The sequence below is a fragment of the Thalassophryne amazonica genome, chromosome 2 (assembly GCF_902500255.1).
Source record: "Thalassophryne amazonica chromosome 2, fThaAma1.1, whole genome shotgun sequence".
Taxonomy (NCBI): domain Eukaryota; kingdom Metazoa; phylum Chordata; class Actinopteri; order Batrachoidiformes; family Batrachoididae; genus Thalassophryne; species Thalassophryne amazonica.
Genome location: NC_047104.1, coordinates 30,289,862 through 30,303,217, shown reverse-complemented (window position 1 = coordinate 30,303,217; position 13,356 = coordinate 30,289,862). Strand labels below are relative to the sequence as shown.

Genomic DNA, 13,356 nt, shown 5'->3' with positions numbered 1-13,356 from the left:
GTCAGTTGCGGATATCAGCGGTTGGCAGATATACAGCGCATAGAGTGAGTATGTATTGTGTATGAATTGAGTATATATGGAATAGGTAAGGCGGATGTCATCCGCATTCAGATTTTTGAAAAGTTCAAAAATCCTGGCTTCGGACGTGTGTGCCTCTGCGGATGATCACGGGCGTGTTGGGATGACGGCCGACTCATACAGGCATGTTACACGGATACTGCGGATGTTTGGCGAATATGGGCCAATTTTGTGCGCAATCCATACGCAAATCCTCCTAAACGCCAGTGGGACAGGGCCCTTAACTCTTCCAACCTGCAGCATGCCATGCAGTACCGACCCGGACCACCTGGTGGAAATAGGGCTGTCAGCATATGCTGGCTAATCATCAAGGTGTGACAGGGCCCTTAAATTCTCAGTCCCAATGTTGCTACACTTCAACCCCCATGGTGCTTTTCTCCTCTGGCAGGAGATTTTCCTTGGCAGTGTCCTCAAGCGAGGTGGGGGGAGTCTTCTTCATTTCTAGACCTCTGACCCAAGTATAGGCTGATGAGCCAGTGAGAACCATGATGTTACTGGTCCACCAAAGCAGGCTTTTACTCGAGGCATTGTAAATCACTGCGATAACAGTCTGTGTGCACGCCTTTGCTGTTCCCGAGACATTGTGCGAGAGTGGGCTGGTGTATTTAATCTGAAGCCCTGTAACATAGCCGATGGCAAATCCAAACACTCCCCCAACAGTCATTATCCCCAAAGCTGATGTCAAGAGGTGGCTGAATCTGGCAACATGGCCCACCTCGCCAAACACAATAATGAGCGGTATGAAGAGCATGCTGGCATTGACATTGTTGTAGAAAGACAGTTTCCAGATGTTTCCGTCAACCGCCGGCAAGACTTTCTTGGTGTAGATGGCATTGGAGAGACACGCAGGCACTAGCGAAAACCCCAAAAATGACACCAGAACCAAGAAAGGGACCCGGACGTGCCTTCCTGGTCGACTCCAAGCCAGAACCCACCTGAAAACAAAGACAAGGATCAGGACTTCAATATGAAAGCAGTCACACAACAATGCTCAGAGCTTTCAAATGACACTGGCAGGCGGCTGGATTTCTGCTGATGAAGGCCATGTGCTGGGGCTCCTTTCAAACTAATGGTGGAACCTCATTTCTGACACTTGTATCCGTGACCATGCTCTTTTGGTCAATACCCAAGGTTCGTGACATAGGTGAGAATGAGAGTGTAAATCAAGAGTCTTGCTTTCTGGCTCAACTCTTTCTTCACCTTGATGGTCTGGAACAGCATCTGCAGGACCTCAGACGCAGCCCCAATCTGCTCCATCTTACGCCCACTTGGGACAGTAAGAGGAAACAATCCACCCTTTCTGTCAGAGGATCATGGTCTCAGATTTGGAGGTCCTGGTTCGCATCCGTCACTTCACACTTGGCCTCAAACCTGCTCAGTGCGCATCGGAGGTCATTGCCTGATGAAGCCATCACCACCAAATCACTCTGAGGTAACCAATATGGACACCCTGAAATCCCATCCATGAACATCATGAACAGGACTGATGATAAGACGCAGCCCTGGCAAAGTCCAACACCCACTGGGAACAGGTCCAATGTGATGCAGAGAATGGTGACACAGCTCCTATTTTGGTCAAATACAGACTGAATCACATGTTGCAGTGGTTTCTAGTACCCCATAGTCTGACAGCACTCACCACAGGACACCTTGAGGAACCTGGTCATATGACTTTTCCACTTTGGTAGGGTAAGTGTACCCATTAAGCCCACCAAATCTAAGTTTGGCTATTTTTCCTATATGACATCATTGTAAGTGACATAATTTGTTAAAGGGCAAGATTTACCTCTCATTTGAATATTTAGTAATTAGCTGAGGTACAATTCAAAAGACATAATTAAGAAATTTTAGGGAAAAAGTCAAGAGTCTGGACTTAATTGGTACCATGGTACCATTTAGGCCCATGTGTGTTCCAAATAAGCCCATAACATCATTTATTGATAAAATAAACTTGGTTAATGCAATAATTAATGCATAAAAATATAATTAATGCAATATCTTTTATAAATGACAGTGAAAATGTTTTTTTTTTTTTTAATCCCTTTTGAACATCATCATCTTCTGAACAAATGACATACATGACAAACAGTGCAGTACACAACACAGAACAATGAATTGGTTCATTAGTTTCATTTCAGCCACATCTGTCTATCTGTCTATCTAGTAAAGTAGATCAGTGATTTAAAGTCACACAGTGAACCGTTACTTTAAACTTTTGAATAGAAAAATGTCTTTAACTTGTCGTAGAGGAAATTCTCTACTGAAATACATGAGGTGGGCTTAAATGGGGCATGCTGGGCTTAAATGGTTCCACTGTGAGGAACGCTTAAAAAAGACAATGCTTTCCTTTCAAAATGTAAGATATGCTCACAGAACTACGCATGGAACCTAAATACAGTTTGCATCAAACATTACAGTATTTACTACTGTGAACACATTCAGAAATAAATGTAGAAATAAATTGTCATTGAATATTAGCATGTGCTTGCTGTAGTTTGCATGCATTTTGATGGGATGTTCCATTTAAACCTACCTGTAAAAAAAAAGTTAATTTATTAAATTATTCAGCTCCACAGAAAAATTTATGATGCATTTATCTAAATATCAATGTTAAATGAATAACAAAATGCTTAATATTTGTAGCTGACAACCTTAGTTCTTGTGGCAGGGTAGCATTGACAGGGCTAGGCGTGTTAGCATGAGATCAGCTATGTTTGCTAGCTCATAAAAGTCATCTTTCCATTTGAAGGGAAATCGTATAATTTAGCAAAATGCTATTTATCGATAAATCAACATTAGTACATTTACTTCTTATTTGACATAATATTAATGTACTTACCAAAGATGTAGCTGAAATTTGCTGAAAATGAATGAAATCTGACAGGTCCCAAAATACCAAAGTTTTTGGTTGTCTTCTAGTTAGGTGTCCTGAGACTCTATACTTTGGGGTGGTGGTAACTCAACAATGGAAAATGTCATTTGTATGCAATAAAATGTCATGGAAGTAACAAACCATTTGATTGGATCAAGTAATGGATGACAAATATATATTTTCCATTTTTTGTAAATTGACATCGAAGTTGAAAGTGGGTTTAAAGGGTGCATGGGCTTAATGGGTACACTTACCCTATATTTAGACAGACAAAGAAGGCCCTTATGAGCCCATAATGCAAAATCCGCTTACCAGGGCAGCGCCGAAGCAGCTCTTGAAACCCCGGCTTTTAAGGTGTTTCTGTCCCATTACTCTGATAAAATATCTTGGTGAGAATCCTGCTCTGGTACTCTGACACAGGCTTTACCAATGAGACAGAGAAGTGTGATTCCCCTATAACTGGAATACACTCTGCGGTTGCTTTTTTTTTTTTTTTAAGATGGGGAGCACCACTCCAGTTTGCCAAGCCAGTGGTACTGTCCCCAACTTCTGTGCAAAATTGTATTGGCATGACCGCTAGCTGTATTTTATCCTTAGAGCCCAAAGCTGAGGAAAAGCTCGAAGAAGTGATGTCATGACAATGAAAGACATAAATAAATCCCTTCATTATTGCTGCCAAAGAGGTAACGTTTTGACCAGTGTTTGTTTGTTTGACTGTTAGCAGGACAACCTAAAAAGTAACTCATAAATTTCAATTAAATTTGTAAAGCAGACAAATAATGTTCCAAGAAATAAGTGATTCCATTTTGGAGCTGATCTGGAAGCTGTTCTGGAACTGAGATCCAGAAGAACATTTGGCACATAGTTACATTTAACCCAAAAAACTGAGAGAACATGTTGATGAAATTTGATGAGCAGATGGATAAAGTCCTACAGAATGTGGGACTTTATTTTGTTTTTGATCTGGAACACGTGATCTTGGCAGAGGTACACGCTCTCTGAGTGCCTTCGCGATTACTCATTTACCACCCTCCCCGCCCTGTGGGCCAAAGGTGCAAGGTTTGCTAAGTGCACAGGGGCGATGTTTTGATTGATGTTACAACTGCACAGATGGATTGCAGTAAATACCACATGCATAATATTTTGTGCGGATCCTCAGAAGCGAGTGGCGACAATTCTTACATGTGTGTGGATTAGGGCTGCAGCTATCGATTATTGTAGTAATCGAGTATTCTATCGATTATTCTGGCGATTAATCGAGTAATCGGATAAAAAGTACTTTTCCGTTTTAAAACATTAACAGTCCAGGGCTCTCCCTAAGTCATGGCACAGTGTCACTGTGTCACCACGGAGACTGTCAAATTTAGTGTATCCCTTTGTGTTTCTCTGGGTAATTTTTTTTTTTTTTCACATCTTTACAAGTTTTGGATCTTTCCTGGTGTCAGGAGCTCAGTCAAAGTCTTGACATTTTGCTGAAATGGTGATGGGATGTGGCTTTCTGTTTTTTGTTTTCCCCAACTTGTAAAATTTAACCATTTTTATTCATTTATTTATTTATTAAGGTGGTGGACTCGGTCCCTGCATGAATTTCTTTTTAACACTCCCTCTGTGATTCAGCCAATGCATTTCATTTTCTGCTGGAGGTTGAACATGCAGCCTCGCAGTCACTGGTTTATGTATTATTATTATTATTATTATTTTATTTGAGTTCCCGTGTTTGTGAAGCATTGTGTGTTGCCCAAAAAAAGCAAAAATTAAAACGCGAAACACTCATTGCGAGTCACACATAAGAAAGTGCGGACTTCTTCCAGAGACTGTGGCCGGGACGGAGCTGTGTGAGGGCAGTGCTGAGCTGTTCACACCGGGCAGAGAGAAACAGCAGCCGTCCGCCGCGCGTAGACCGGCCAGCAGACGAAACTGTTTAAAAGTTTGTTTTTCTGGGGGCATTACAGTGCCACACACAGGCCTGGCATATGTACTACAACATTAAACGAAGCTTCGAGACACAGAATTTACCTCGAACATTTTTTGTAATCGAATTATTCGAATTACTCGACTAATTGTTTCAGCCCTAGTGTGGATTAACAGCCAGAGGCCGAAAAGAGAAACAAATAAACAAGTTTGTACAGATTTTCTCTTTTTTTTTTCCTCTTATTGACTCAGTCGCACATCTGGTGTCACAGACCGAACGGTACACCCCTAAACATTGGTCCACCCTGCCTCCACGACGCATGTGTCATTTTGGACCACAGCAGCTTGTCTGAGTCTCTTCACCCAAAGTGATCAAAATGGATTATTAATGGGATTATCGACCATCAGATGACAAGGTAAAACCTTTTAAATCATTCTAAAGTCAGTTTTAAGCAGAAACGAGGCAATACTTGGTAACGCTTTGAAATGGCGGCCGTGCAGTGAACGCATCAGCTTGCAGCTCGTGTAGCTGCAGCGCTCTGATCGCTTCCTCTGTCTTTTATGATGAAATAATGCTGAATTTATGTGGAAATGATTGTTGTACAAAAGCTTCAGATATCTGTCACTGAGATAGATGATGACTGGAGCGCAATTTGAAGCAGAAACAAGGTGATAAGCGGTGAACCGCGGCAAATGACGCATGCACAGTGAAGGCAGGGCGGACTGAGTTTTCGGGGGGACCATTTGGTCTGCGACACTGGGCACTCTGTGAGCTCTTAGCAACGCCAACTGGTGTGTAAATAATCCATAGCTTACAATGAAGTTGATGAGAGTTTTTCCTTTTTCACCACTGTTTTATTTAATGCCTCAGCGATGTGTTGTACCAACAAAGCCTGAAAGAAAATTAAATGCATATGTGATATAAATGACATACAATACAAAAATACCTGGTGTGTCTATGAGGTAGGAATAAATATCAGGATATTGAACATTTGGCCATTGTGTGGGATCATTTTTGTATCGTTCAGCCTTGTGTTGGTACGGATGAGATGTCAGTCCTGCTGCTGCTAATTTGGTTTTATATCGCTCCCGGGTGGGGCTGCAGCTATCGATTATTTTTGTAATTGAGTATTCTATCGATTATTCTGGCGATTAATCAAGTAATCAGATAAAAAGTACTTTTGCGTTTTTAAACAACAACAATAGTCCAGAGCTCTCCCTAAGCAATGGCACAATGCCAAAGTCTTGACATTTTGCTGAAATGGCGATGGGATGTGGTATTCTGTTTTTTCTCCACCTTGTAAAATGTAACCATTTTAAGTTTTTTGTTTTTTTTTAAGTTTGGTGGACTGGATCCCTACGTGATTTTTTTTTTTATCAATTTTCTCTGGGATTCAGCAGATGCATTTCAGCAGGAGGTTGAACTTGCAAGCCTTGCAGTTACTTTTTTAAGTTACTGTGTTTGTGAAGCATTGTGTGTTGCCCAGAAAAAAGCAAAACACTTAGTGCGAGTCTGAACAGCAGCCCGCTTCGACTGTGGGTACCCAGCCATCGGGTCAATAGTCACTCACCACGAGCAGACCGTGTTTTTTAATAATAGACAAACACACTGCTTCACTTTAAATGCGCAGTAAGTCTATGTCAGATGATCAGTGTGGACCCTCTTTCTCTTAAAAGGCTTTATTTTACTCTGTCGCATTGGCAAGTGGTGGCTTTAAGGGCTAAATTATTAGCTGTTACACGGCCTGAGCACATGCTGCAGTCTTCTTCTGTTGTTTTTCTGGGGACATTACAGCACCACACACAGGCCTGGCATATGTACTACAACGTTTAAACAAAGCTTCGAGGCACAGAATAAGCGAAGTGTGCATCGCATCTGCGCATGCGTGGGTTAAATGGGGGCAAAAATACCAGCTACCACACTCACACTGCTCCCATTGAATTTCGTATACAGTAGCATTAGCGGACTGTAAAAGTTAAGGCTTTTACAGGGATTCTTTCAAAGGCTTTAAGCCTTAAGCGACGCATACAATAATGACAGGGGTGCACTGTGCTGTTTTCAAATGCTTAAACGGAATTTATAGGCTTGAAAGTTGGCTGAAAACACACGATTGCAAAGCTCCGCTGAGTCCACACAAAGATGGAAAGAAGAAGAAATGTGGTCGTAAACCTCCGTTCATTCTACACAATTTCCCCACAGAAAAGAAAGATCCAGACGGACGTAAAAGACGGACTAAAATTGTAAGTTTCTTGCACACATTTATTTAGTCAATATCCTGAAACTGTGCCCCCATTTTCGTGCATCGGCTTATGACTGTAATGTCGCACCATGAATGACGTGGCGCATAATATTGTAAAATTGACATGTTCTATAAACAAACTGCATGCATGCACATATCACTGTATGTCTGTCAACTTATCAAAACAAACGTGACACCAAAGAGGTTATATGTGAGACTCACCGTCATTGTCGTCATTATGAATCTGGCGGAGTAGCGATTTCTCATCTCTGCTTAGCAAATATTCTGCAATATCCACAGTTTCAGTCTCTGGACTTCATCTAAGCATCTGTCAGTTGCTTTCACGGGGTCAGAAATTTGTTTTTCTCCAACTATCAACAAGCACGGGTCATTTTCGACAGCAGCGCGCTCTTCTCCTCCATCGGCACTAACGGTACTTTCTGTACAGATGCAGCACACGCAAGCACAACCAGCTCTTCTTTCTGTTTCTGTCCACTGTCGTACGTAGTCCTGGTTGTAACAGGCAATCCGCGGAGCTTACAAAAACGCTTTAAATTGTCAACATTCCAGCAGCTGAAATGATCCAAATCACAGCACTCCTCGCCGCTTTCCGCCACCATAGCTTGTGGGTTGGTAGCTGAAAACTTTAGCCTGACCATAATGCACTGCACAGCCTGAGATGCGCATGTCACTTATTTGCCTTGATTATTTTTTTGTAAGCGAATTATTCGAGTCATTCGAGTAATCGTTTCAGCCCTACTCCCGGGCAATATTATTCAAACCCTATGAATAGTTGAAGGCCACACTAAAGTCCCAACAATAGAAATATAACAAAATACAAACAAATAATTGTTTAAAATTGGAATTCAAGAGCAAATACCCATCCCACAGACAAAATATATCTCTATGGTAAAATACGCCAGCAGCCGCGGCGTGGAAGTGATGTGGAAGTAAACTGGCAGTGACGTGGCCACGACAGTCAATTTTGGGCAGATGCAGACTTTTCAGTTGTAGAGTGCAGATGTGGATTTTGCGGGTAAGAACTCTGCACACAGAAAACGTTTCAGTCTGGCCTGTGAGAACATCTGAAACCTGAATGTTAGCAGGTGGTTGGCCGAGGTGTGCGCTTTGAGTGCTCATCTAGCAGCTGGTGAAGGTGAGACTCAGCTCACACACAGACAGACAGACAGAGAACATAGAGTTTGTGTTTGGAGAGAGGCGGAACTCACCGACGATGAGGCCGCAGCACATTAAGGCCCGGACGGACGTGGTCTGTTTGAGGATGACGTAAGAGAAAAGCACGTTGAAGACCGTGGTGAGGGACCGGCCCACCGTGTAGAAGGCCACCCCGAGATCCTTCAAGCACAGATTGTTGAAGGTGATCATTCCGATGAAGACGACCGACAGCGGCAGCACCTCCCGGCAGGTCTTCAGGTCGAGGCTGACGGCCGGGAAGTCGATGATTCCCGGCCACGCCCGGGCCAGGAGCTGCATGAGCCAGCAGAGCGCCACGGTGACCACACACTGGTAGAAGGTGACGAAGAGTGGCGCGTTAAGCTCCCGGCTGGCCAGCAGGTAGCTGTTGAGGAACACCATGGTGATGGACACGAACCAGTACAGCGCCACCACCGCCGCGATCCTCAGCGCCCGCAGGAGGAACGTCTCCCTTTTGGCGTCCACCCCGTCCGAGTCGCCGGCCACAGCCATCCTGAGAATCCCGGAACGCTTCAGCTGCGTCCTGTTCATAGTTACACAAAAACACCGACACGCCGCGTGAGTTTACGCCGGCGAAAACAAACTAAACCCACCGCGTCGCCATGACCGGAACCCGGAAGAAACACCACCACCGAGAGCCGGAGGTTTATTCTTTTCAGAATAAAAGCACAGGCTCGATTTAATAAAAAGCACAGTACGTGAGTGGAATCTGTAATTCAGCCACGAGCCATAAAACCCGCATGAGGTCTCTGCACTGTAGAAATCAAACATTATGTTCAACTAAAAACAAAAACAAAAACAAAGTACGAGCGAAAATTCCTTGTTAACAAGAAATTGTTATTCAAGATAACATGAAGTCATGTTTGAAGAAAAATTCTATTTTCCCACGAACTTAAGGCAGCCCTTTCACTCGTATTTTTGAGTTGAACAACATTTTCAATTTTATAGTCTGAGCATCTTTAAAACTTGGTTGAAATTTCACCTTTTGTGTTTGACCTTGCGACTTAAAAAAATATTATTACATATAGCACATTTAACTAAATTTTCATAATGTCACCAATGTTATCAGTGCTGACTGACAACCTGGCCACAATATGTAACCCCCCTCCAAAAACAAACACCAATAGCTCCTCCCACAACTACAGTGTTAAAACCCGAAGCAGCTGGTCAAAATATGTTTAATCTCATCTGACACCTGCAATATTAAGATAGAAGGGTGCCTGAGATATTTGCCAGTGATTAGTGCAAATGTAACCTTCATCATTCAGTGGGACCACAAAATACGATTATTTTCTTTATTTAAAGGGACAGAGTATATTCATAACTATAGTTATAAAATACACACATGCAAATATGTCAGTCAGCAAAACTTCTCGTTCTAGTCCTGTAGCCGGTGAGAGACAATAAAAATCCATCCAATCTGAGAGACTATACAATATAAACCACAAATTTATAATACAACAACTCACAATTCATAAAAGTGTACCAACAAAACCAAAATATAAATGCACTACTCAAAAACCTGTGACTAATACTCCTGAAAATACAGTACGTGTAACTCCACCACACATGATAGGAGTGCATCTTAGCGTATTGTCATTTTTTCATGCTGCATGATCATTCATACAGAAGACAAACCATTTTTTTCTTAATGTAATAAATGTATTGGACAAAACAATAATAATCTGTTTGAGGTTTTTCATATATCAAATTACAGCGCTTGGTGAAATTCTATTGCACCTGTACCGGAGATATTGTTCCATTTCAAGAACCTTGGTACTTGAAGACAACCAACCTTTTACCTGTTGCAGATACAGATTTTCCTTCCCCTGTTAAATTTATCATATGTTTAGCATATCACTGCATTTTCCCCATTTCATTTCATGATCCATATAATTATGAATTTGTTAAGGTGCACATTAATCAGTTTTACAGCCAGTCTGCTCTGTGTCAGCCTGATCCTGTCAGATCTCAGAAGCTAAGCAGTGCAGCATTAGTACTTGGATGGGAGACCTCTTTGGAACACCAGCGGCTGTGTGTGTTTCTCCAGGTGAAACTGGAGTTGTGTCAGGGAGGGCATCCGGCGAAAAATTTATGCCAATTACAAGTGCGGATCCGGCTGTATCCGCTGTGGTGACCCCGCCCCGAGATGGGACCAGCCGAAATGACAACACACACACACACTGATTGCCAGCTACAGAAAGCAACAGACTCCGTAGCTGTCTAATGGCTACGGAGTCTCACCCATGTTCTTAATTTATGCAGAAGAAGAACTGGACTATCCAACCGGCCTCCTGTATTTCTGTCCTGAAGTGTATTTAACCCAAATGAGCTCCTGTTCACATCTGCATACAATAATTAAAAAAAATATATAAAATCAAGGAAAAGATTAACTTAATGATCATTTGAGCAAATTTATATTATGCAATGAGAAAAGTCTAATCTGGTTCTAAGGGCCATCATTTAGATCTGAGTGTGGAACAAGTTCTGTTGGAGCAGAACCCAAACTGTTGTTTGTTCCATTTGAACTTTAGTCCAGTTGGATTTTCCCCTTGGTGCAGTTTATTTGTGAACACTGACAGAATGAAACAAGTGCACAGACACCCTTTAGGATGTTGGCACACCTGAAATTTGACAAAATGTGACAGTGGATTGAGATAATCCTGGTGGTGTTGGACCGGTTCTTTTGTGTGCAGCTGAGTTTGAGTGACAGCTTTCACATGAGACTAATTGAACCAAATGGGAAATCACAAAACAGTTCATGTGAACCAAACAGACACCAAAAGAAATGTATTGTAGAGGAAGAAAAGGTGGAATCACAGTCATGAAATTTACATAACGAGGCAGCTTTGAAAGTATTTTCTGTTACACTCACTCACTCATCTTCAACTCTTTACTCCAATTAAGGGTCACTGGGAGCTGGAGCCTATCCCAGCTGTCATAGGGTGTGAGGTGGGGTACACCCTGGACAAGATGCCAGCCTCTCGCAGGGCCACATAGACAAACACATTCACACCCGCACGCACACCTACAGGCAATTTGAATTTCCAGCTCACCTGATCTGCATGTCTTTGGATGTGGGAGGAAGCCGGAGCAGCTGGAGGAAACCCAACAACAAACATGCAAACACCACACAGAAAGGCCACAGGTGGGAATCGATGCCGTGACCTTTTTGCTGTGAGGTAATAGTGCTAACCACGAAGGCACCGCGCTGACGATTTTCTGTTTAATTTGTTTTAAAAAACTCCAGAATGATGAATCAGGCTTACAGCACACTGTGTGGGCCAGCAAACATTTATAAAAAATATGAAAAAAAAATGCATAGCTCTCATTAAAAATAAACTAAAAATAAATAAATAAAACCCGCTCTGAATTATTTGCAAATCAGAACAGTTCCATCTTGTTATGCATGATGAAGACACATTTTACTAGAATGCCAGCATATGTTATTGTAATTAGTAGTTTATTATAAAAGGGTTATTCATTCATATCTCACAGAAACATTTGTTTGAGTCGTGGCCTTCATTTTTTGTGATTGTGTTTCAGCTATAGTTTATTTTTGAAAGGACAGTCCTGAGCGTGACTGCTTCCTGGACTTTCTCTTAAAGACACAGTGTCTCCAACAAATCTTCCATATCAGAGCAGTCAAATTGTAATTTTCAGGACTGTTTTTTTGTAGTATACCTCTTATCGTTCAACAAGTTATTTTTGTAATAGAGTTTGTCTGAATTTTCTGTTTGTAAGTTTTGACACTGGCTGTTAATTTTAGGAAAATAAGGGGGGAAAAACTGCCGTATTTGCTATAAAAAAACATTTGTCTACATGTAAACAACAACAACAACCCAATACTGAAAAACTGGATTTTTTTTTTTAGCATTGTTTTGCACTAGAAGAACCATTATGAACAAATGTTCCTTAAAAAAGATCTTGTACTGTGTTTATACTTTTCAAAATTACTGCTGAGTTCTTAAACCATTAACAGCTCACAAAAAGTAAAAAGAAAAGAAAAGAAAAAAATCTAAAACCTCATAAAAGCCTTCAATAACTGAAGAGGAGTAAATGAAAGAATAAAGTTGAACCTTTACATTTAGTCTGAATTTTGTTTAGCAAGACATTTGCTTATTCTCTTCATCAATGTGGAAATAAGTGTAATTGCTTTTTAATTTTACTGTAAGTATTGTTGGAGGGTTTTCTTACTTGAAGCTGTCTGTTCTTGAAGCTGTCTGTGTGATTGAGTCACACAGAAAAAAGGAACCAGGAAGTGAGTTCTTTGCCAGAGATTTTTTAGCCACGCCCCTCCCGTGTAGCAGGTGTGACTTGCATGTCCTGTTTTCTGTCTGTTGATGACGTTTACACACAGCTGTAATAAAATACATCACTGAACCAACCTGATTCACAGGGTGATCAAGAGACAGTCTTAACTGTCATATGCACAGTGTGAACAATGCTGCACCATACAATGAAATTCTGACGTTGCTGGTCCTCCATGACACACAACTATTAAAAAGAAAAAAGAAAATTTAAAATAATATGAAATTGTACAGACTTAGCAACATTTATAAATAAATAAATATGTAGTCCTCTATGGGGATTATGCATCTGTTGTGCACCATGCAATGGTTATGTAACTATTGGACTTGGCAATGTGTGGTTATCACAGAGGTCAATATTAACCTCTGTGGTGGTTATGTAAATTTTAGACTTAGGGTTGTGTGCATATGTATGTATTACACTTGGGGATGTATGGTTATGTAAATGTTGCACTTGGGGATGGATGGTTATGTAAGTATTACACTTGGGGATGTATGGTTATGTAAATATTGCACTTAGGGTTGTGTGCATATGTATGTATTACACTTGGGGATGTATGGTTATGTAAATGTTGCACTTGGGGATGGATGGTTATCAATCAATCAATCAATCAATCAATTTTTTTTATATAGCGCCAAATCACAACAAACAGTTGCCCCAAGGCGCTTTATATTGTAAGGCAAGGCCATACAATAATTATGTAAAACCCCAACGGTCAAAACGACCCCC

The 13,356-nt window shown here is 41.4% G+C and overlaps 1 protein-coding gene across 1 annotated transcript; it reads right to left on the bottom strand.

Annotated features, from left to right (window-relative positions):
* Positions 1-11,388, bottom strand: slc35c1 (solute carrier family 35 member C1). Its single transcript, XM_034184625.1, is given in 5 exon segments — positions 1-913; positions 915-956; positions 958-1,013; positions 8,331-8,839; positions 11,373-11,388. Coding segments are annotated over 5 exon segments (1,104 nt in total). The 5' UTR covers positions 11,384-11,388; the 3' UTR covers positions 1-427.
* Positions 11,389-13,356: the final 1,968 nt, after the last annotated feature.